The following is a 25,539-nucleotide window of genomic DNA, read 5'->3' as shown; positions in this document are numbered from 1 at the left end:
TTCAAGATGGTGAGTATCGAGCCTTCACGATTGATACATGAACGTGTTTTAATGCAAGAATTCTGTTATATGTTTTCAAGTAAAACATATTGTCGAGTGGTGTAGTTAATAAAGCAGTTAATTTAGTTGTCTTCGGGCTCAAAAATTGGACTATTTGACGGTTAGAGAGAAGAGTGTGTGAACATGGTTAGCATGTGGCTTCGGCTTCAGTAACACGCGGTATGTTCAGGCCTGATACTGGTTGTTAATATGGAGCAAATTAGTGACATGTATTGCGTTTTTATTATAGCTATTAATGTAATATGTTGGTTCTAGATGTGTTAAAGTTTATATGCTAAATTAATATCAAGAGATTGCGGTCTGTCATAATTATTGAGTGTAAACAGGGCTGACATGACTGTTAAGGAAGCATCTAAATAACGTTAATAAATACGATATATGGTATTATAAATTTAGGTAAAGTGTTTTTATATTCTCACATTCGTTTAGTGACAATTTGTGACATGCTTCTTATATTGTTTACCATGGTACTTTTTAATATTCGGTCTGAAATCACGTACAAATGAGACTTCAAAACATTGTTTACTGTCAAGTAAATAGTGCCAATGTTGTACTTTGTTTTTAGCTGCTAAAATGATTTCACTATTTAGTATTAGCAAATAATACTTTTCTGAAATTATACTATTGAGGAGAAAGTGTTAATGTGTGAATATAAAATCAACTTTTCCACAATGTAATATATTTGTATTATATATAATGTATTAATGTAGAAGAGGAACAGTCTTTTATTTAAATTGATGTAACAAAAACACCTGCATTTTTTTTTCTTTATAAGATTTTCTTGCAGTAATGATGAATTTGAAGCTTTCAGGAAATCATAACATATTTCTAAAAATGTTCACATTTTTAAATGTATGAATGATCTTTTTTTTCTTTTTTAATAGAAATGCAATCGTTTGTGAGCGCTGGCAAGTCTCAAACGTATTTAACTTTTTAAATGTGCTCCTACATACATTTTGGCCAAAAATGTATTTCTGCATTAAATACTAAAATAATATTACATTATTTAATTTTAAATCACATTAAATGCAAGTGTGTCTTTTGAAGTATCTTTTCTGAAAACAAATTTTTGAAAGTTAATCGAGGATAACGCATTTATTGGAAAATGAATCACTAATTTAGATGTGTTCCTAATAGAAGAATACCTGATTATCATGCTTTATTGCATTCAATTTAAAATGCAATTTATAATGTACATTTTGTTTACAAATGGTTGAAACAGTTGTTAAAAGTGCAGTTGTATAAAGTATAAAGATTTAAAATGATAATTTGTTGGTATTTTGGGGCTGCACAGTGATACTTTATCAAAATATTTTTTTTGGATAAGTCATGGCATTTTGCAGGCCTGGAAAAGTTTTAAATTAGTTTGTCATATATCTGTATACTTAAATGTAGTTTAGTTGTCCTTCCCTTTTGTCCTTGGCCAAAAACATGCTCTCACATTATTAGTGCTGTGTAAGCATTATCTGAATACATTTTATATAGATATAAAAATAAATTTGAACTAAATAGTTTGTTGTGTGTTGTATGATATGCTGTAATAAATTTGAACTTGTTGTTTTTTTTATTTACCACATTGGCATTACATGAAACATTAGGTCATGAAAATTTACTTAGATTTTGGGTGATTCAAGGTGATATGGCCGCAGCCTCAACTGACCCTTAGAATCATGGCCTTCCAATCATCCCCATCCACCAAATTGGCTCTATCACTGTCTCTCCACTCCCCCAATAGCTGGTGTGTGGTGAGCGCTCTAGCGCCGTGGTCCTGTGGAAGCCGTTGCATCATCTAGGTGGTGTGGAGAGACCCCCCTCATGATTGTGAAGTGTTTTGGGTGTAAGGCCATACACAATAAATCCCCTTTATAAATACATTACTTAGTTATTGAAAAATCATGCAATTTTAGTAGTAAAATTGTGTATGAACCTATACTAACAAACCCAAAAAAAGCTTTACAGTCCCTCAATGCACGAAAAAGAAACCTTTTTGCTCTTGACAGAATTTGTTAATCGTTTTTAAAAGGCTTATTATCAGACAGAAGATTGACTGAAATGCATTGGTCAAGTTTAGGATTTCAATCAGATGTTCTTTATTTAAAAGTTTTACCTCTCTTTATTGGTAGACTAAGAAAAGAAGGAACAACGGCCGTGCAAAGAAGGGTCGTGGTCATGTCCAGCCCATCCGCTGCACCAACTGCGCCCGCTGCGTCCCCAAAGACAAGGCCATCAAGAAGTTCGTCATCAGGAACATTGTGGAGGCCGCCGCAGTGAGGGACATCTCAGAGGCCAGCGTGTTCGACTGTAAGACTCTGCTTTAACTACTAAAACATCCTCAGAGTTCTGTCATTATGTGCCGGTCCTGATGAAAATGCTGATCTTTTTGTAGCGTACGTGTTGCCCAAGCTCTACGTGAAGCTGCATTACTGCGTCAGCTGTGCCATCCACAGTAAAGTGGTGAGGAATAGATCCCGCGAGGCTCGCAAGGACCGAACACCACCTCCTCGATTCAGGCCTAGTGTAAGTGCACTGAACATTTGTTAAAGGGTTAATTCACCCAAAAATGAAAATTCTGTTAATAATTACTCGCCCTCAAAAACTATTAAATTTGGTTTGATATTTAAGGTTAAAAAGTAGTGTTGGGAAAAGTTTAATCGCATTCAAAATTAAAGATTGTTTGACGTAATATATGTGAAACTAAATTGTGTAGTTTTGTTTCTACTTATGTGTGTGTATCGCACACAGATAATGATGCACAATACACACACATGCATATTATTTCTAAACAAACTTTTATTTTGAATGCAGCTAAGTCATTGCCCAGCACTAGTAAAAAGATAAAATAAATAAGATAAATAATATATTATTTAGAATAAAAAATTTGTTGATAATGTTAAAATGTAAATTCATACATTTTAATTTTCCAATATTGCCAACATTAGTAGTGTTTAACGAAGAATTTGTGATGAATGTGAAGACATTAAGAGAGATGAAAAGTCAAAAAGAAAGATATTGATATACTTTATTATAGGATTTTGGTATATTTTGAGAACTTTCAACTCCTCTACTTATTTCTTTTAATTTATGATTTTATTTTTAATGTTTTTATTTTATTCATTTAATTTCCTGCTTTTTGTTTTGTTGTTGTTAATAATGTGGATGTAAAGACTGTGAATGGGAATTATTGTCAGTCTAAGTGAACTTCTCAGTTATTAATGCCTTTGTTATTGTTTAGCAATAACAATAAATAAATACATAAAAATGTACTTACCCTCATGTCACTGCAATCCACAAAGAACTTCATAACACAAATAAAGATATTTTAGGTGAAATCTGAGAGCTCCCTCATCCTCCATAGACAGCAATGGTCCAAAGACATTCAAAGTCCAGAAAATTATTAGCAAAAAAACATCCTCAATACTGACCATATACCTTCAGTGGAACGTAATCAAGCTTCGGAAATGCGGACATAAAAATGTTAACTTTATTCATCAGTTTGTTCTCAGTGACAGTATAGGGTGCACGTTCACGTTACACTAGGCCGTGACGCATTACCATGGTTTCGCTTGTGCTTTGTTTCAAACAGAAAATCACGCATTAGCATGCGAAGAGAATATATGTTACTGCACAGCACTTGTAAACGTGCACCCTATACTGACACTGAAAAGAAACTGTTGAATAATGTTGTTATTTTTGTTTTTTGAGTATTCTTGTAGCTTGATAATATTCTGCATGAACCACTCAAGGCACATGTTCTGTTTTGAGGATGTTTTTTGGCATTTTTCTGAACATTATTGTTAACCTAGTTATCTATGCAGGATGACAGAGCTCATGTAAGAAAATCCATCTCAAATATATTAATTTGTATTTTGAAGATGAATGAGAGTCTCTGGGCTTTGAAATGATGTGAGGGTAGGTAATAGATAAAAAAAAAAAACTTTAAATAACATAATTTTTAGGTGAACTAAACCTTTAGAATGGGAACACTTTCTGGGTCCAAACGTCTGCTCTTTTGAATTGAGAAAAGTATTCCCATTTAAGACCACTGTTAGCCATTTGACACATTAAATACCACTTTTCCACAGTGCTTTGGAGTTTAGTTCCAGAACAGTTCTTTGTATTTTGACACCCAAAACATCATTGAGCTAGAAGAAGCACTTCCGTCTGGGGCTGAGGGTGGGGTCACCGTTAAGGTCTTTGCACACTGAAGTCCGATATTTCCGTATTCATATGCGGAAAAATAATCACATAAACAAACCTTGCACACTGAATCCGAAAATCTGTTTAATTTTTTATACTTTCCTTTTGACACTTAACATTCATGTACATAAACAAATACTGAACTGAGACTGGCAGTAGTAGATGGGGGGCCACCAGTAGACCATGCTTTCTATTATAATGTCTATGGGTAGTATATCAAATTTTTGGACACACCAAGCAGCAGCAGGGGAGATGTGCGGCAGTCTCTGAATCCAGCAAATAGAGGTTCTCAGCTGTCTTTATCTTATGCACTGTGTTTGTCAAAGTTATGTAGCTGAAAGGACGGCATTTGCTTGTACGGTGGCTCTGAACTCTCAAAACACCTCTCAAAGGGCTTTTTCAAATGCGAAAAGCGGAAGAAAATCAAACCTGGTTCGAGTTGTTTTATGGTGGACGAGGCAGTGTGCCAATACGATTGACACAACATGAGGTCTAATTTATTAGTAGGTTTGCAAAGTTTACATTAATAGCAGCACATCGGTAAGATTGCATTTGTGTCTGGTGCTTCTGCGTTTGAGTAGCTAAGAGGGATGAGTCGTAAAACAGTAGCTCTAACCAGTGGAAAAGCAAAGAAACGACTGGCTAGATGAACTAGCAACAGTTTTATGCTAGTGGAAATGGGCTAACAACGTGTATTTTGAAAAATCGCATTCATTACGGTCTCTAGAGTTGCTGCATCCCTCCTTTATTTTAACCAGTTATAGAAAAGAGTCTCTGTCTGTCTAAGATTATGCAGGCATATGATCATTTACAATCATGATTTTCAACAGTATTGCAGCACACTGAGTGTATATTAGTTGCAGTTGGTGTTTGTGTTTGGACCCAGAAGTTTACCAAGCTCATAATGCTCCACAGCTGCAGGACGTTAAACTTGATATTTTATGTAGTGCACTTAAAGTTTAGTGTGGATCTCAGCATTTTCTATTTCTATGTTTTCCTACAGGGTGCTGCACCCAGAGCTCCACCAAAGCCCATGTGAATCAGTTCATCTTCACATCCTGTGCATTTTCATGCAGAAAAATAAAACGGAAAATATCTGAAACAGATCCAGGTGTTTGTGCTGTTTTTATAGTTTGTTTGCTTGTGTTACTGCTCTGTGGGTTGAGTTTGAGGAGCTCAGTCATGTTTAATCATCCATACATTTTTTAATGTTACCATTCATTGTTATTATGACTGATAAAACATCTCTCATCACTGTATATTTAATTTCTGAACATCTGTTATCAGTTTATAAACTGCTGGCCTGAATAGAGCACTCGCTTTGGCACAAATCAGTTTCATATTTTTTACACCAGTATGAAGTTTTGATATTTTACAAATTAAATTAAATGCAGTCAGTTTTATAAAATATATACATTAAATTAAAAGCACATCTTTAAAGTAATATGAAATATTGTTCTTTAATTGAATAATTTATTTGATTTTTTTAATTGATTTATAAAGAACTGTTGAAATTACAGTATTTAGGTCAAGCACAGTGCAAGTAACTAATACATATAGCAATAATCCCTTAATTTACTTCTCTGGATAAGTAATTACAGCAACTGGTTACTCGAGAAGGGTCTAGTTCATAGGTCTCAAACTCAATTCCTTGAGGGCTGCAGCTCTGCAGTTTTGCTTCAACTATTCAAACACATCTGATCCAATAAATAGTGTTCACAAGAGTTTTAAACACTGATTAGTTGCATCAGGTGTGTTTGAATAGGTTAGAGCAAAACTGCAGAGCTGCGGCCCTCAAGGAATTGAGTTTGAGGCCTATGGTGTAGATGCAGACAGTTCTAAGTTGAGCTGCATGCAACGCTTTTAATGCCCATAATAATAACAATAATTCCTTACATTCATATAATCCCTTTCTGGACACTCAAAAGTGCATTACACATTGAAGAGAAACTCCTCATCCACCACCAGTGTGCAGCATCCACCTGGATGATGCGACGGCAGCCATATTGCGCCAGGGCATTCCACACACCAGCTGATTGGTGGAGAGGAGACAGCATGATGAAGACAATTATGATATGGGGATGGTTAGGAGGCCATGATGGACAGAGGCTAGTGGGCAAATCTGGCCAGAATACCCATTTTCGAAAGAACATCCTGGTAATTTTAACGACCTCAGAGAGTCAGCACTTCAGTTTAAGGTCTCATCCGAAAGATGGTGTTCACTGAGCAGTATAGAGTCTCATTCGCTGCTGGGGCATTAGGACCCACATAGACCGCAGGTTGAGCATCCCTGCTGGCCTCACTAACACCCTACCTAACCCTACCCCTCACAGTGACGTCACTAGCTTCGTTAAGTGCATTGTGTCTGACATTGCATCTCTGAAATATGCAGTCTCAGCTTGCAAAGCTAAGTCTGCATCCTAATACTATTGGGTTACTCAACTCATTACACTCAACACTGGTATGCTAATAATTTCAATTAAAGTGTATTTGTATAGCACATTTCACAATAATTATTGTTTCAAAGGAGCTTTATATTCTCTTACAATCAGGAAATTGGAAAAGTTAAGGTTATTGATTACATAACTAATAACTTTACCCACATAACAAAATTTCTCTGGCCCAGGTTTGGCCCCCACAAAATTAGGTTTGTTTGGCCCAATGCCGCAGCTCTACAGATCCCGAACCATGCTAACCAGTGGTGACAGCGGTGAGGAAAAAACTTCACCAATTGGCGAAAGTGAAGAATTAAAAACCGAGAGAGAAACCAGGTTCAGTTGGGCACGACCATTTTTCCACTGGCCAAATTTTGTGTATAGAGCTGCAGTCAAGGCACCAGAGGCTGGAAGCTGGACCTCAGCGAAGACTCGTCTGTCTCTGGAGTGTCACAGGAATCAGTCTCATGCTCTCCGCTCCTCAATGACCAGCACAGCAGCTGCTAAGGATACGGCCTGGTCCAGGATTATGGAAACCTTACGATCATCCCTTAAATCAGTGGTGCTGCATAGTCTGCGGGCCTCGGAATGAGTATCCCCAGGTGGAAATTGAGAATAAAGAGAATAACTGGCAAAGCTGCTGTTCATAGTGTATATAAACGACATGCAAAAACATGTGTGGAGCACAGGTTTGTATCATACCGCTAAGTGATGCACTGAGTGTCTGCTTTACCAAAAATATAGGTTTTTAATCTAGTTTTGAATTAGAAGAGTTTGTCTGAGCCTCTGACATTATAGGGAGGGGTATTCCAGAGTTTGAGAGCCATAAATGGGAAGGCTCGACCTCCTTTATTTAATTTAGCTATTCTAGGTACTACCAGAAGCCCTGAGTGTTGAGATCTTAGAGCGGGTTGGATTGTAGCGAGACGTTAGGTTGGTTAGATAAACAGGAGCTAGATTATTCAAAGCTTTATAGGTAAGAAGCAATATATTAAATTCAATACGAAACTTAACAGGCAGTTAGTGTAAGGAGGATAAAATTGGGGTGATGTAATCATATTTTCTAGACCTGGTAAGAACTCTGGCAGCTGCGTTTTATACTAGCTGAAGTTTATTAATGGAGGATGCTGGGCAGCCAGCAAACAGCATTACAGTAATCCAGCCTAGAGGTCATAAAAGCATGGAGTAGCGTAAGGCTTGAAGCTTACGCTGCTATTCTGAACCAATAATCGTAAACAGAAAGCAGTTGAAAGATGGCAGGTTTAAATCCGTTATTTATCTGACTCTATTGTAATTAATCTGACTCCATTAAAAGTTGTTATCATCATTGATAAAGGGAAAGAATCTCTATGCCTTAAAGTAGGCAAAGTTGTTTATTAAGTTACATGATCAAATATACAGACATTAGAATGAAACAAACTAACATACTGTATAAAGAAATTAGCTGTAACGTATGCACTGCTGAGCAACAAAGACAGTGAAACTGCCTTTGTTAGCATATGAGGCTACGCACTAGTGTGCGGGAGATGCAGAGTAAAAGCCATTCTCCCAGATCAACAGTTACCTTTCCCTATTATACCCTGAGCAAAGCATTGTCCAACATGAGTGAAAACCAACCCCCAAAACCAGCTGAACGTGAGAGCAAAGTTGAAGAGATGAAGTGGGGGAGAAGTACATTAACATACTCTCCTCAGGCCATGGCCCAACAATAGTAAATATATTGTAGATTGAAATACAATTAATCAATGTCTCTTTTGATTTCATCACTACAACACTGAAGTCATAAACTGTCAAATGACACCAAACATGACAAAGTTATCTGAAAGAAGAACACGAGCAGATGAATTGTGTATGGTGAAGAGCACATGGTTACTGCAAGCAAATGGCAGAGATGTGTATTGGAACTGTGAGGAACTCTGCCTTACCAGGAGGACCCATCCCACGCTTGGAATGTCTCAGAAGTCCTTCATTAGCATAGAAAGAAAAGTATATAATATTTTCTCAGCTTACAGTAGCTTTCTGCATCAGAGATGGATAGCATACTTGGTAATTTAGTGATATTTCTCAGATGAAAGAATGCAGTTTTTGTGACATGGGATATATGATTTTCTAAAGTTAAATTGCTGTCTAATATGACACCCAGATCTTTTATAGTAAAGCTAATGCTATTGTTGTATCCCTCTAATTGCAGCTCGAGTTGTGAGATCTGCTGCTTTGTCTGAGTTTAAGAAAAGAAAATTGTTGGTCATCCAGTCTTTAACATCTTTTACACACTCAGTTAGCTTAGACAGTTCAGACAAGGGCCAAACATGGACTATATCTGGGTCAAGTCACACCCAAGTTACAAACTCAGAACTGGTCTGAACTGGGCCAGATAAGCTGGATGTGTCTCGCTTGCAATAAAATTGATAAACCCATAAAGCATTGTGCTTTAAGCACACTATGGCTGTGCTTTTCCTCAAAGCGACATGATTGATTGGTAGAACTTTTTCATTACTCAAAAATATTTTAAAGTATTTTAAATGTGGGTCAAGACAGGCCAAACTTGCGAGTCCCACATATCAATTATTAACATCTGGGCCAAATGCTACATTTTACATCTGGCCCAAATCTTGTGTGCCGCCTTAAAGACGGTGCCACCTCTGCCAAACCCAGGCCATGTTTGGCCCACATGCTGGAAGTTTGCCTCCTGTGCGAGATTTATGCCAAATCTTGGCCAGAATTCTTTGCTACCTAGGTAGTAACTAATAGCCTAAAGTTATTATCGTATCAGTAAAGTTATTCTATATAAACAGTTTACTACCCCCACCCCCTCCCCGCCTAAAAAGCCCATATTAAAATAGTACTAAAAACTAGTCATGTTTGGTAAGCATCTCCCAGCCCCATTCCACATCATCTGCCATCTGTTCCTGTAGGATTTTGAGAAGTGCTGAGTGTCACTAAACCCCGGTGATCTCCTTAGCGAGGTGTGAGTTCATCAAATAATCGGCCTGCTTTATTCAGTCCGGCACACAGCAGCTCCGACCAGCACAATGGAGAGAAAAAATACATCAAATAGCTGCAGTTAATTAGTTCTGTTCACCTAAATAGGCCATCCTTTGTATCTCCTCCGACTTCAGCTATTAAAAAAGAGGCTTCAAACTAATTAAGCTGCTGCCAATTCAATTACCACAGGCTTTATTCTTCATCCGCGCGCAGGGCAGAGCCACAAAAGGTCTTCACAATTTCATCACAGAAGCAATTTTTAAAGGTTAAGCTCGTGGAGAGAGTTTTTCGGCATGGCAGAAGATGATGGAGCCGCTGAGGAGCAGGAGATGAACAGTGATGAGGAGGCCTTGCTGCATTTTGGCCAATACAGCGAGGCTCGAGCCGCAGTTCCTTGGGATCAGCGCACGCTCAAGGAGAAGGTGCTTTACCATGTGGACCGCATCTTTCTAAGTTTGCTTGTACTCTTTGTGTTGGTGATGTTTGGAGAGTTCCTGTACAAGATCTGCTATGTGACCAGCGGGAGGAAGATACTGGAGTTTCTTCGGGAAACTGTGTCGTACTTCTTTACGCAGGAGAAGGATGAAGAGCTGATAGAACTGTAGTTTTTCTGAAACTTGTATTTATTTTGACTGAGTTGAGTATCGAGCTGGATACAAAACCACTTCTTCAGACATTTCAGATAAACGTTAACTCTTTTGATGACTAGTCTAGTTTTGGGCTATATTCTTGGTCTAGATTTTAACTGACAGCCCAAATTTGTTTTAACCAAGCCGACGTCTGTTAGACATTTATGAGACGTCTTTTTAAGTACAAATGAAATATGTATTGGGTAAACTAACCATATGAAGCTCATGTTGCTAGTTTTGTGGTGGACAATTTATCTGTGAATGTCATTGAGAAAAGAAAAATGGTTTGACCTGGTAATCTAAAGTTAAAATCTGAAAATGCACTTCCTTTTAAAATTCTCAGCTTAGAAAACAATGCTTACAATGTTGTGAAACCTGTGTAATGTTTTATGCTGATATTTGTGATTGATGCCTTAAGTGTTGAGGTTTTGTTACATGTTAGTTAATTAAAAAACATTTGTGTCTGTTCATTTTTTTGGTCATTTCGTGTTTTTTGAGTAACTTTTGTGAGTTCTAGTTTTAAAAATGTTTTTATGTTTTTTTTTCCATTGGTATTTTTAAAAAGGGTTTGTTCAAGGGTGCATTGCTCTTGATATTGCTTGGGACATACATCCCTAGAGTTTTGTGCTTTTAAAAACATTTAAACGCTTAATAATATAAATAACCATTAATGAAGCACATCTTGTGCTGCAAAAGTCGATTTACATGATTTTACTGTATGGCTCTGAGGAGGTATGAATGTACAGAAATTTAGAGAGGTATACTGGAGGAATGCCTCCTGTGCCAGCTTTATGCCAAATCTGGGCCAGAATTCTTTGCTACCTGGGAAATAGCCTAAAGTTATTATTGTATCAGTTAAATGTATTCTATATAAGCATAGTTTACCTGCTGTTATATAGTAGATGACATGTTCATTCATTCATTTTCTTGTCGGCTTAGTTGCTTTATTAATCCAGGGTCGCTACAGCGGAATGAACCGCCAACTTATCCAGCAAGTTTTTACGCAGGGGATGCCCTTCCAGCTGCAACCCATTCCTGGGAAACATCCACACACATTCACATACGGACAATTTAGCCTACCCAATTCACCTGTACCACATGTCTTTGGACTGTGGGGGAAACCAGAGCTCCCGGAGAAAACCCATGCAAACGCAGGGAGAACATGCAAACTCCACACAGAAATACGAACTGAGCCGAGGTTCAAACCAGCGACCTTCTTGCTGTGAGGCGACAGCACTACCTACTGCACCACTGCTTCACCCTAGATGACATGTGTACATGTTTAATGAATTGTCTAAGTTACATGAAGTTTAAATTGCAGATTTTACTCAGCTAAATGTACAGATATTTAGAGAGGTGTGTGATGCAATTTAACCATCCATTTTATCTATTAAATACAGTTGAAGTCAGAATTATTGGCCCCCCTTTGAATTTTTTCTTTTTTAAATATTTCCCAAATTATGTTCAACAGGGCAAGGAAATTTTCACAGTATGTCTGATAATATTTTTTTCTTCTGGAGAAAGTCTTATTTGTTTTATTACGGCTAGAATAAAAGCAGTTTTTTTTAAACACAACATTTTATGGACAAACCTTTTTAAGCTAATTAAAAAAAGCTAAAAACGTTTTCTATAGTCTACAGCAGTGGCTCTCAAACTTTTTTCACCATAAGGTGTACCACCATAAGGACCAGTATTAAAATACAGTAGCGTAGTAGGAATTCAGCAGCTACAGCTTCAAAAACGAGGCAGATTAATTCCTTTAATTATGAATATGTATTATTATCATCCACTTTAAACATTATAAAAAGCCTGAACATTAACTGAGCTTGCAGGTAAAAACAAACAAGCAAAAAACCTTAATAAAAATCAAGGACTTTTAAGCACATTTTCCAGCACCTATATTTATTTTTAAGACTGACAAGCATTAAACGTATTGAAGATTAGAAATATACTCTCAGCAACCCATAAAAACATTGCATGGGTATTTAAAATAATAAAAACCTTTAATAATAATCTAATAATTAATCCTATATCAATAATTAATAATATAATAAACCTCTACGAAATGTGCTTGTTAAATGTTTTTGTACTCAAGTAAAAATACTAGGCCTATTACACCGCTAAAACAATTTAAATTTTAGTAAATAATACTAATATTAGGTAAAAGTACTAGTTAGTTACTTTTGAAAAAAAATCTGATTTTCATAATGAAATCACTTGAAGTGTAAACTTGATTGAATGGTTTAATTGCTTAAATGACAAAGCTACATATATAATAATTTGCACTAACAAAGCAGGTGTGATTGATTTTTCCTTTCATGACAATTAACCTTTTAACAGCACTGCCAAAACTATCACCTAACTGTATAAGGCCATAGAGACACTTTTTGTCAATTTTTTAAACAATGTTCAAGTTCTGGAAGGTTTATAAAGTATATGATGAAAAGATTTAAATTTAGCTTTTTATTTACATTTGTGTTGATAAAAAAATCTTCTCTCCGTTAAACAAAAAATAGGGAAAAAAAATAAACAGGAAAACAATTCAGGTGGGCTAATAATTCAACTGGATGTCTGTGGATTTAACCCTTTGAGCACATCTAGGTTACTAAGGGTTGACGGAGCATTCTTTTTTTTTTTTTTTTTTTTTGAAGGCGATTTAATTATTGGTGGGGACATTTCAGTACTTGGTGGATATTGGTGGGGAGATGTCCCCTCCGTCCCGTCCATGCCAGTTTACACCCTGGGGTTTGTTAAATCATTAGGTTTGTTAAATCACCAGTTCTGCACATTTTCCATGTCTCCTTAACCAAACGCACCTTATTCAGATTAAACTCATTAGCAGAGACTGAAATAATGGGTGTGACAGACAAAGGCGACATTCAAAATGATGTGTTGGTGGTCCTCCAGGAACGTGGTTGAGAAACACTGTTCTAGGTCATGAACTATAGGCAGGTGTTCTCAGACTTGGTCCTGGAGGTCTGGTCATTGTGTGCAGATTTTTATTGCTGTAACAGGGGCGTTGCCAGACATAAAGCTCTACTGGGGCACAGCACATCTATCTGAAATAAAACAAATAAAACTCTCTCCAGAAGAAAAAAAATATTAGGAATATTGTGAAAAATCCCTTGCTTAAACATTTGGGAAACATAAAGAAAAAGAAAAAAAAAAAGAGAAGACAAATTATAATAATTTTAATTGCAAATATATATATATATATATATATATATATATATATATATATATATATATATATATATATATATATATATATATATATATAAATTATCAACACAAAGTCACTGTTTATACCAGAGCTTTAAGAAAAGTATTTTGGTGGAAGAACCCGAGAACCCTGGCTCTTGATTTGGTCCAAGGTTTATTTTAAAAATGAAGATCTGATGCGATGAAATAAACAGAAGTTGCTGTTCATCAAAGTCAGAAATTAAAAACCATCAAAATGGCCAATAAATGCCACTAAAAACCAAAATTTCAAAACTTCTGCCACCTGATTTAGCTTTCTGAGCCTAATATTTCATACATTTTGAAGATTTTTTTTACATTAAATGATAAAATCTAACTATTCACTTATGAGGTGTTTTAGCGAGCTAAACTAATTGAAAACAAATAGGAGGGATGGTATTTTTTTATTTAAACTAGTAGGCTATGTTAAACAGAAAACGCATTCATACGATTAAACATGTTTAGTTTCACCTCCATTTAAGACAAATTCTTTATTTTCACTATTTTCATGCAAGAAAGAACAATTTACAAAGACATTTACGGAAAGATTTGAGCAGTGAGTCAACTTCAATCAGAAAATGTCGAAAAGTAGGGATTGAAGCCATGCATTTTTGCTTATGTATAAAAAAATTTCCAAACAACTATTGGAGTCTTTTTTTTTTTTTTTTTTTTTAACTATTGGAGTCATTTATGGTTATCTGAATCAAGCACTGACATCACGCCATGACCATGAGCGCGGAAAAAATAGCGGCCAATCACCGCCTCCCGTTTTGTCAGGGCGCGTGGAGCAGCCAATCAGAACATCACATACTGCAACATTCCTCAGCTATTTTTCTCCACTCGTCCTCTCTTTCCGGAAACTGCAGCGTGACCGACGTTTCGTGTCTTTCACAGACTTAAAGTATGTTTTTTTCGATATTTTGCCATTAAGTTTCAATCTAACACATGACATATTTATTGGTTTATTTAAGTATCCAATTTTGTTCCGAATGAGCGTTTTAAATAGTGTCTGTGTTTAAAATTTTGCCTTATTTCCAAGCTCACGCTTGTCAAGTGAGAACCGTACTCCATTTTGTTTCCTCGCGCTAGTGTAGTAGTGAAATATGGCTGAATGCGTTGTGAATTGTGTGTTTGTCAACTGAATTAGGTTTTACAGTTAAAATGTGTCACTAACTTTAACCCAAGCAAGTAAAGCACGCTTTATAAACCTAACTCAAGTCAGCAGTTTGACAGTTCACCGCATGTTTACCTCTTGTAATGTCTTTTATGTCACAGTATAATTATTAACGTTCACCATTTATGTTAAATGTATATTTCATCTTAAGTATGTTAAAGAAAGTTTGTGTTATTCAATTCCATGTTTACAAGTTTGTAATACTAATGATTTCGGTCGTATTTTAGCCAGGCGTTGTTTATGAGAACAGCATGCATTTAGATGTTGAAGGGCATATTTATATTGAAATTGTATTATTTCACCCTTATTTCAATAATCTGTTTTACAGTAGTGACAAAAATAATTCCTCTCAGTCAAGACCTTCAAAACTATACCAATCTATACCTATACCAAATCTATTAAAACTATATTTAATTGCAGTGCTGTTTAGGCGAAACCTACTTTAAAGTGCTGAAAATTGTTACCTTTTTTAAATTTAAATTTTGAAATTTTTGCACTTTAGTTTTCAGTAGTGGAGAAAATAATTAATGTTTTTTTTGAGCACTGTGTTATCACATATAGAAATGTGTAAAAGTGAATTTTGTAATAGTTTTATTGACAGATATTTTTGTTCTCTGTGGACCTGTGTGTGTAACTTTTTATTTTAAACTCATGCACTAGATTTATGATGTGATTTATTTAATATTTAATTAAAGATGAATATATGACACATTAATTTATCACATTACTATGTGTAACCTGTCTTCTAGAATGCGTTACGTGGCCGCTTACCTGTTGGCTGTGCTGGGAGGAAACACCAACCCCTCCGCCAAAGACATCAAGAACATCCTGGGGAGTGTCGGGATCGAGGCTGATGATGAGCGTCTTAACAAGGTGCGTCCTGATTCTAATGAATCGACAGTTTCTTAAATCGCTTGGTTCACTCAAAAATGAATGTTCTCATAGTGGCTATTGAAGTACTAACATTTCAAGCGACAATCGTGTAATTATGCAGTGTACAACAGTGGCCTGTTTTTTAGTGAGCATTTTAGTGAGTGAATGTCAGGGATATTTATATTTGGTTTAGGGTGGGAACCTTGGATTCAATTTTGTTAGACTTCTCCACTTCTTGCCTCTTTGCATAAATAAATATTTTGGGTATTTTCTGTTGTTATTGTAAAGAGTTCAACACAATTCTGGTTATTTTTCTACATTTTCCTTTATTTTTTCAGTTATATCAACTAAATCCCCAGATGAGTCAATGCTCTGTTTTTGTTGCTCCATAACAGGTCGTCAGTGAACTGAATGGCAAAGACATCAACGAAGTCATGAATGCCGGTAAGACTGCTGATTGATGTATGCATTATTACAGTCATATGTGTGATGGATGCTGACATTTCGTGTTTATTTTTTTCCAGGCCTCTCTAAGTTAGCCTCCGTTCCAGCAGGTGGCGCAGTGGCGGTCTCTACTGCTTCTGCTGGCGGCGGTGGAGGAGCTCCTGCTGAAGCGCCTGCGGGTGAGAACTTTCTTTCTTTTCTGTTGGACATAAAAGAAGTTATTTTTGTACCAGGTTTGTCCCATAGTATTTTTTAATGCTTTGGAGTTCAATGGGTTCTGTCAATTATTTGGTTGCCAGTATTCTTCAAAATAAATATGGTGTAAAAAATGTTTGGTAGAATTTTCAACATGAAGTAATTAAGTTAACTTAATGCTATTTACTAATTTAGGTGGATTGAACATAGAACTGTTAATTTGTTTTAAAATAATCTTCGTTTTGAACAGTTTGAACAAACAGCAAACATAATCTCTTTGAGTATATCATGTTGCGTAAAACCAATAATTATAGATGTTTAATTTTAAAAAGTTAGTTTTATTTAATTAATTTTGTTGTGAAGTAAATAAGAAATAAATATATATTTATAAATTAAAACAAATTTGATAGAACTAAAATGTTAAATCTTAATGTAAAAAATAATGAATTGATTTACTTCATTTATATGATTGTCTGCCTAGTATTTTGAATGTCAATGGTTTTGATACAGACTGTCCTGCATTAATCAGTTCTGGATATATTTCTTCATTGTCATAGTTAACGTTTTTCCCAAGTGCATTGCTTTACATGTTATCAAATGCTCCTCTTACAAGTTTATCAGATCTCTTTCCTGGTGTGAATTGCGATTTTCATTGTCATTTTTAGTTACTAGTTAGTTTGTTATAGATTTAATCGAAAGGGGCATTCCCAAACCTTACCACAGAACTGCAACAGTGCTGTAATTATCGGCAGGATGATCTGCTCTATGATAAAATACCTTGTCTCTGAGGTCAGAAATATCTCTGCATTACATGTCATTTCTTAATTGCATGGTTTTACATTTCAGCGGAAGAGAAAAAGGAAGAGAAGAAAGAAGAATCTGAAGAGTCTGATGAAGACATGGGCTTTGGCCTCTTTGATTAATCTTTCTTTTGTACCTGTGAAAATACAATAAAAAAGGAAAACATTTGTGTTTAAAAATGTCTAATGGTTATTTGTCTGTGCAAATGTCAATAAATTTTGTGATTACAGGTTTGTGGAAAAGATCTTGCAAATTAGTTTTGCGTCCAACTCTTAGAGCACAACAGTGAAGTTCGAGAAGCAAAACTCAACTTATTCTATAAATCTGGAAATGAGGTTTACCGATAATTGGTAAATATTTAAAGATATACTTGCCATGAGCTTTGAGCTACTTTATCTCAAATGAAAGTTGTCATCGTTTACTTTATCCTTAACCTGTTCCAAACCAGTTTGAGTTTATTTTGAAGTTAAAAACTTGGAAACAATGACATTCATAGAAGGGAAAACAAATGCCAAGTTCAGTGGTTACAGATTTCCAGTAATCTTCATAATATCCTATATTGTGTTTAACTGGTTTGGAACATTTCAAAGGTGAATAAATGACAGAATTTTCAATTTTAATAGCTGAATTTGGACAGCAAAACTAAATTGCCCATGATGCTGTATAATTATTTTACCAATAAGAGAGAGGGCATTAACCCCACCCACTTCATGAAATACCACAGTTTGTGTCTCCATTCGCTCTCAAAATACTTGAGTATTTTTTTAATGAATGTTTGGCAAAATATAAATAAATTTCTTCTGCAGATACAATCATGAGCATGTTTTTGTGTGGTTCGTAATGCTCTATGGGAATTTAGTTAAATGTACAGGCACAGATTTGAACCTTCTTTTTGCAAATTTGTGATGCAACTCATGGCTAACAGTAGAAGAGTTCAACAAAGACTTAAATGAGTGAAAAACACTTAGATATAAAAACAAATGTGAGCACTAAAGTGTAGGGATCTTCTTTTTCATCTCTTGAAGGAGCATGGAAAACTGCAAAATGTGTTTCCATCTCAAAAAGTAGTTCAATGTATTATCAAAATAAATAAATCATTAGACCCATTATTAACACTCAATAAAGCACCATATCAGTACCTGAGGTGATCATTGCCAGAGTGTTAATGCTGTTGTTCACATTTACATTACATTTAGTCATTTAGCAGACACTTTTGTCCAAAGCGACTTACAAAAATCATTTCCTAAACTTGTTTTGCGGCACCCATTATTTAGTAAGATTGGGCAAAAAATGTATTGGCATGCCCGAACAACCAAAGGAAACATCTCGCCAAGCAACTTTGTGATTAATAGACATGTAAACATGGGTGTCTAGCCTAAACTAGGCTGTATTTGCATTTCCAGTGAAAGTCTAATTGACATCTAAGAATAGCCCAAAGCTAGACTAGAATCATCTAATAGACAGTAATGTCTGACTTTACATGTATAGTCATTCATTCCTGTCTATTTGATGACTAGTTTTGGACTTGTTCAGATGTTTGTACATTAGCTTTTCACAGAAAGCCCACATTTAGCCTTGTTTGGTTGTCTATTTCATGTCTTTTTGTATTTCACAGCACATTATACTGATATTATTAAGTACACAACCACTGCAAATCACCCTTTGGAGGAAGGTGAATCTAAAATAAACATCACAATGAGTCTCTGGCAAACATCACAGCATGTGCTGGGCAGTCAAATGTGTGATCTGATATCAGTCAATCACCTGTGGAGCATAAAAATAGGTCTTAATAGTATAAATTAGCAGTGCCTTGTCATACTAACCGACCACTGTAAGAATGAAGTAATTGCTGGCTCTCTGAGGATTTGAAATGTCATGCAAGTAAGATTTCACAAATGTTGGCTCTTTCTGAACTCGTGAACAGATTAACTGGCGGTTTATGGCGAATTTTACATTAGATGATGCTGTCTGTGTCAAATTTTAATAAATGCAGATAAAAAATGTATAATAATCAGTTTTTGCGGGTTTCAGTAAAGATGAAACATAAGAAAAGTATTTAATTTACGTTGCATTTCAGATCTTGTAAAAGACCGTAGCGCAACCCACTAAACATGAAGACAAAATCGTTTGAAACAATTTTAACTTTGAAGTTGCTTTAAATGTCACCTTCACTTAAAAACAAATGGCAAGACGCATATTAAACCTAACATGGAACTTTGAAGTAGAATCATTGGCTGGAAAATTATAATCTTTTTGTCCAATGTCTCGAACTTTGAATCTCTTTTTCAGCATACATGCAATGTGAGGACGTTAAGATGAAGAGGTCAAAAGAAGTCAGAGAAAATGAGATGAATGAAGAACAGAAGGGATATTGTGGTAAAGAAGAGTGTTCTGAGTTACCAGAAGAGTATTATCATGGTCTTGAACATCTACCCTGGAACCTGAACTCACTGGAGCAGTTACTGTATGTCAGCCTGCCTGCATGGATACAAAGCTGGATAGCTAAATATAAAAAACTCGACCAAAACTTTAAAAATATATTCATTTTGTGTTGTAATACAGCGCTGAGACTTCTAACCAATCATGCACGTTTCTGTTGAGCTTTAGAACGTAACAGCCAATCAGGTCAATTTAGATTAGTCACAGCTATTAAACGAGGATTTGTTGATTGCACGCGCGCTCAATGTCTCAAACGTATTTCCCTCAAGTGTGCCGCAAGCCTACGTTTGAGTGAAGGTTTCGGCCGTTAGATCGCCCCCTGGGGGCTGGCTGCAGTACAAGTCATAAAGCCCGTCTCCTCCGTGTTAATGAAGGAGACTTGAGCCCAAATAAAAAAAAATATTACACTTGCAATAAAATGTCCCGAAAGATAGTTCTGGTCGATTAAGGCACTGGTTATTGTGCTGAAATAGGTGCAGATCTTCATTTTTGTAAACAGTTTGTTTTTAGCAGTAATTTAATGCTGGGCGTGTCATCGTGATTGACAGCTGTGATTGACAGTTTCTCAAAGCGCGGCGTCTGAGCTTCGGCAGGAGACTGAAGTAGACTGAAATGTTATTATTTGATTTCTGTGTTATTTTACCATGACAAAATGAGTTCAGCAGTAAACTATAGTTTCTGACATACATGATCCTGGTGGAACACTGTTTATTCGCTAAGTTCAGGGCTTTTTTCGGGCTTTATTAGTTTGCTGATACACGCCTAGCCACCCAGATAGCAAAACACAGTTCCGGCTAGATTCTCGCCTGCCGGAGACTTATCTCTTAGAGCTCAGACTGACTAATGTTACCTCTGCTGGACCTACTCCGGATGCCTGGACTCACTGCCCGATTCCAGTCCGAGTCAATCGAGCCAGATGCGGCGGCCGAGCGAGCAGGAGCTGCCGCATGCGAGCCGGAATCAGCCCGCGACGCCGCGAGTAAGTTGTGCGCTGCGGCCTGGAGCTGGCGCGATTGAATATATAAAACCCTCATATTTGTTAACGTTATTACATCCATTTGTGTTGATATAACAGCAAACGCATGCTGAGAAGTTCGGGGGGCGTAGTTGATTTTACATAAAGCGTTTGATTGGAAGCTCGACTCTGCTCATTTTCGCGGCTCCTCCTCTGGCTCCATCAGACAGTCCTTCTGCGCATGTCTGGCTCCAATTTCAGCAGTCTTTTGCGACAGTTTGTGCCCGTCAAGCAGGCGTTTTGCCCTCAAGGCGTTCAATGGGAAAAAGGGCTGTCGCGTCGTCCATATTTTTTACAGTTATTGATTTCCCTGCTTTTAAATTCTGTCTCATCATCATAAACATCAAAAAGCAGATAAAAGGCAAGTAGAAGTTGATTTCGTTGTTGATGACCATTGATTATAATGATCATGTTTACGTTTATACTTTGCACAGTGTTAATTTACCTTACTTAGATCAGTTGCCCCCATACAAAAATGAACCATGACATTTTCCACGAATATAACACGGCAAGTAAACATATATCTTTAACCACAGCATTTTTACTAAAATTGTGAAATGGTAAATAAATTAAAGGGTTAATTCACCAAAAATGTAAATTCTGTCATCATTTGCTCACCCAGGGCAAACACAAGCTCCACTTCCAAACCTGCTTGACTTCTTTCTTCTGTTGTTGAGCACAAAACAAGATATTTTGAAGAATGTTGAAAAATATTGACTTTCATAGTATATATTTTTAAATTTTAGCACAGATGTCAATGGATGCTGATAAAATATATGATGGAAAATATGTTATATAAACTAATAATACACTGACTGGTCACTTTATTAGGTACACCTGTCCAACTGCTCGTTAACGCAAATTTCTGATTAGCTAATCACATAGCAGTAACTCAATGCATTTAGGTTTGTAGACATGGCTAAAACAATCTGCTGCAGTTTAAACTGAGCATCAGAATGGGGGAGCAAGGTGATTTTGAAAAGTGGCAGGGTTGTTGGTGCCAGACGGGCTGGTCTGAGTATTTTAGAAACTGCTGATCTACTGGGATTTTCACGCACAACCATCTCTATAGGGTTTACAGAGAATGGTCAGGAAAAGAGAAAATGGTCACACTATACAAAAAGGTTTATTAGTTAATGTTAATTAATGCATTTACTAACATGAACAAACAATGAACAATACATCTACTACAGTCTGTATTTATGTTAGTAAACGTTAGTTAATGAAAATACAGTAGTTCATTGTTAGTTCATGTTAACTCATGGTGAATTAACTAATGTTAACAAGCACGGATAGTGCATTAGTAAATCGAATTAATTAGTAATTCAATTCTGATTAATAAATGCTGTACATGTGTTGTTCATGATTAGTTCATGTTAGTAAATGGATTAGCTAATAAACCTTATTGTAAAATGTTACCGAGAAAATATCCAGTGACGGCAGTTCCTGCAGGATAACGCAGCATGTCATAAAGTGTGAATCATCTCAGACGGGTTTCTTGAACATGACAATGTTCAAAACTGTACTCAAATGGCCTCCACAGTCACCAGAACTCAATCCAATAAAGCACTTTTTGGGATGTGGTGGGACGGGAGATTCGCAGCATGGATGTGCAGCTGGCAAATCTGCAGCAACTGCGTGATGCTATCATGTCAATATGGACCAAAATCTGAGGAATACTTCCAGTACCTTGTTGAATCAGGGATTAGGGCAGTTCTGAAGGCAAATGGGTTCCATACCTGGTACTAGTAAATTTACCTAATAAAGTGGCCTGTGAGTGTATATATTCATAAGCAATAAAATATATATTTGCATTATTATTTTAATTAATCTTTTGAAAGCAAGGAACTTTCATCTCTTTACTCACCCTGCATTGTAAAATATTTATTTGAAAATGGCAAAAATGGTCAGAGATGTTTCATCAGCATTTGCTTGCAGAATTCTACGTATTTTAACAAAACATAACAAAAAACAAAAACATACAACATTGTAATATACATGGAAAATGCACATACTGACAATAAAAGCTCTTTCAGCTTTGCTTTGTAATTTAGCCGAGCAGTTTAGCGTCTGGACGTTTCACAATAACTTCTTGCCGTGTCGTCTCATATCCTATGCTTTACTGCCGTATACTCTGTCTGCCACTGCTCTCATCTCATTCATCTACAGGTGAGATCTGCTCTCCTAATCTATTGTTTCAGGTTTGTATGCCCCTATCTGTACATGCTTAGTTTTGTGTGTTTGTGGACGGATGTGAAACAGATTTTTGTGCTGGTTGAAGACATTTCTCCAGCAGGCTCTGATCACAGGCAGGGAATTGAAACAGGAAGTGATGGTAAATCTGTGATTTGCTCTCACAGACATGGAAAGACCTTTGCTGAACAGGTAAAACTTGTACCGGAGCTTTTTCATACATGATTGACGAGCATGATCGTACACCAGTGATCTATTTTACTTCCCTGATGTGAAATCATTAGTGAATATTTGTCAACACTCTTATTACTCACACTCTGTTCTGTTAATCTGCTCTCTAACATCTCTCACTTTTTAATCTACTTTTTATTCATATTATTTAATGGTGCTGTATGTGTGTTTTTGACTCCTTGCAAGCATAAAAACAGCACATGTTTGCTAATATTTAAGGATGTTTTCACACTAGCACTTTTAGTCAGCACTCGGGTTTGTTTCTCATCAGAGTACGCTTCATTTAGCTAGTGAGAATGCTGTCTTCTGAACTCGGGTGCGCACCCGTGAACCGTACCCAAGACTGCCTGAAAGAGTGCTTTCACATCTGTGGTTCGGTTCATTTGGTCCGGAACAGAGGCAATAAATGATACATTGTAGCATTTTCTGCCGTCTTTAGGTCGTTTTCACATCACACTGCTTGATTTGGTTTAAACCAGTTAAAAAGAACCAAAATGCAGTCATCTGACAAAATCCACATCACTCATTGGCCAGATGTTATTGAACATATTTCCTAAACTGCTTTTCGATTGGTCAGAATTAATGTGTGGGAAAATGCCAATGGAACTACCGCAAGTAAGCAAACAGACACAAAATTTAGCTTTTCACTACGGAGGGACGACTGCGCTGGCTGATTGTATCCCTGCCAGGGGCGGACTGGGACTAAAAATCTGCCCTGGCACTGTAGCCACACCAGCATTACCACACCGACACAGCCCCATGCACGGACATGCACATTCACTACTTATATTGGTGTACAGATGGTGAAATAATATAAGCAGTACCACATATGTAATAGATATTTAAGCATTTATTGTATGTGTCTGGAACAAAATCAACCCATTTATAACAAATTTATACATGCAATCAATACATTCATTCATTTCCTTTTCGGCTTAATCCCTTTATTAATCTGGGGTCGCCACAGCGGAATGAACCGCCCACTTATCCAGCATATGTTTTACACAGCGGATGCCTTCCAAGCTGCAACCCATCACTGGGAAACCCTTATACACACACATTCACATACATGCACTATGGACAATTTAGCCTACCCAATTCACCTATAGCACATGTGTTTGGACTTGTGAGGGAAATCAGGAAGAAACTCACGCGAACATGCAAACTCCACACTGAAACAATAAGCTAAAAATATATAATAAGCTGGGCAGCACAGTGACTCAGTGGTTAGCACTGTCACCTCACAGCAAAAAGGACACTGGTTCATGTCCCAGATGGGCCAGTTGGCAACTCTGTGTGGGTTTCCTCTGGCCTGGGTGCTCTGTTTCCCCCCTCAATCCAAAGACATGGACTATAAGTAAATTGGATTAACTAAAATGGCCGTAGTGTTCAAGTGTGTGTGTGAATGAGTGTGTATGGGTGTTTCCAAGTACTGAGTTGCTGCTGGAAGGGTATCCGCTGTGTAAAACATATGCTAGAATAGTTGGCGGTTCATTCCACTGTGGTGGCCCCTGATACATAAGAGACTAAGCCAAAGGAAAATGAATGAATGATTACCAAGAAATCCAATTAGTTTTGGATAAATGTGTCGGCTAAATAATGTATAGATTGATGTATATTCAGATTTCAATATCATGATTAGATCTTCCTGAATTTTACAGACTCCTGCTTTTGCCTTTGGTCCCCGCACTTGCACCTTGGTTCTGTCTGCCAGCTCTTTCTTTAACCTCCCTTCCCCATTTCCCTTCACTTTCTTCTGCTTTTCGTTTTCTGTCATGCCGTCTCGCCACATCTTCCTCAAAGATGCGGCTGAAACACAGGAGCCAAAAGCAGCCCGTCTGCCTCAGCTTCCAGCTCAGTGAATCTGGCACTTTCTGCAAAAACACAGATAACATCACTACAAAAACACGGTATTCAACCTTCCACATGCAGCTCGATGTAAAGTTAGAAATAGACAAAAAAAACAACAACAAAAAAACAGAAACGCCACAGCTTCAGAGGAACATGTATGATCACGAGGGAAGATTATTACAGGACTGGAGGAATGAAGATGAGGATCTCTCTTACCCTTTTATCTCCTGCATGGATGCGCAAGAGGAAGAGTAAAAGAAAGTGTGTTAAATATGGTCCGCAAAGTGTACGTTTGTAGTATATTTGGCATATATGGCAAGGTATACATGTGTAAAATATGTTTGCATCTAGTGAACTTCACAAGGTGATTATAAATTCATAGAAATCATGCAAGTGTCTGTTTCAGATAACTGCAATGACAATAAAATGTCAAAATTTGGGTAAATAATGTTCCATCATCATTCAGCTTTAAAAAAAAAAATAATAAATAATAATAATAATAAATATATATATACCCCATTGAATTTGTTTTTCCTTTTTAAATATTTCCCAAATGATGTTTAAAAGAGCAACGAAAATTTCACAGTATGTCTGATAATATTTTTTCTTTTGGTGAAAGTCTTATTTGTATTATTTAGGCTAGAATAAAAAAGTTTTACATTTTTTAAACACCATTTTAAGGACAAAATTATTAACCCCTTAAAGCAAATTTTTTTTCCAATAGTCTATAGAACAAACCATCGTTATACAAAAACTTGCCTAATAACCCTAACCTGC

The 25,539-nt window shown here is 36.5% G+C and overlaps 3 protein-coding genes across 3 annotated transcripts; all 3 read left to right on the top strand.

Annotated features, from left to right (window-relative positions):
* On the top strand, nucleotides 1-5,363 carry rps26l (ribosomal protein S26, like). Its single transcript, NM_200742.1, is given in 4 exon segments — nucleotides 1-9; nucleotides 2,184-2,361; nucleotides 2,447-2,577; nucleotides 5,261-5,363. Coding segments are annotated over 4 exon segments (348 nt in total). The 5' UTR covers nucleotides 1-6; the 3' UTR covers nucleotides 5,297-5,363.
* A 9,072-nt stretch (nucleotides 5,364-14,435) lies between these two features.
* On the top strand, nucleotides 14,436-17,212 carry rplp2 (ribosomal protein, large P2). Its single transcript, NM_212743.1, has 5 exons — nucleotides 14,436-14,447; nucleotides 15,470-15,593; nucleotides 15,989-16,037; nucleotides 16,118-16,216; nucleotides 17,079-17,212. The coding sequence occupies exons 2-5, from the start codon at nucleotides 15,471-15,473 to the stop codon at nucleotides 17,153-17,155; spliced, it is 348 nt and encodes a 115-aa protein (NP_997908.1). The 5' UTR covers nucleotides 14,436-14,447; nucleotide 15,470; the 3' UTR covers nucleotides 17,156-17,212.
* Nucleotides 17,213-19,297: 2,085 nt separating this feature from the next.
* LOC137495934 (uncharacterized) lies at nucleotides 19,298-25,039 on the top strand. The gene is made up of 5 exons (XM_073954860.1): nucleotides 19,298-19,527; nucleotides 22,522-22,656; nucleotides 22,750-22,830; nucleotides 23,147-23,166; nucleotides 24,554-25,039. The coding sequence occupies exons 1-5, from the start codon at nucleotides 19,328-19,330 to the stop codon at nucleotides 25,015-25,017; spliced, it is 900 nt and encodes a 299-aa protein (XP_073810961.1). The 5' UTR covers nucleotides 19,298-19,327; the 3' UTR covers nucleotides 25,018-25,039.
* The last annotated feature ends 500 nt before the right edge of the window (nucleotides 25,040-25,539 follow it).

Source organism: Danio rerio, chromosome 6, assembly GCF_049306965.1.
Source record: "Danio rerio strain Tuebingen ecotype United States chromosome 6, GRCz12tu, whole genome shotgun sequence".
Lineage (NCBI taxonomy): Eukaryota > Metazoa > Chordata > Actinopteri > Cypriniformes > Danionidae > Danio > Danio rerio.
The sequence above is the reverse complement of the archived record's forward strand: the minus strand, read 5'-3'. Positions and strand labels throughout refer to the sequence as shown.

Excerpts from the sequence above, each read along its gene's own strand:
- rplp2 (NM_212743.1), top strand. The coding sequence starts at position 15,471 with ATGCGTTACGTGGCCGCTTACCTGTTGGCTGTGCTGGGAGGAAACACC. Across the intron at positions 15,594-15,988 it reads ATGATGAGCGTCTTAACAAG|GTCGTCAGTGAACTGAATGG; the intron begins GTGCGTCCTGAT and ends GCTCCATAACAG. Across the intron at positions 16,038-16,117 it reads CAACGAAGTCATGAATGCCG|GCCTCTCTAAGTTAGCCTCC; the intron begins GTAAGACTGCTG and ends ATTTTTTTCCAG.
- LOC137495934 (XM_073954860.1), top strand. The coding sequence starts at position 19,328 with ATGCAATGTGAGGACGTTAAGATGAAGAGGTCAAAAGAAGTCAGAGAA. Across the intron at positions 22,657-22,749 it reads CTCATCTCATTCATCTACAG|ATTTTTGTGCTGGTTGAAGA; the intron begins GTGAGATCTGCT and ends GATGTGAAACAG. Across the intron at positions 23,167-24,553 it reads CACTTTTAGTCAGCACTCGG|ATCTTCCTGAATTTTACAGA; the intron begins GTTTGTTTCTCA and ends TATCATGATTAG.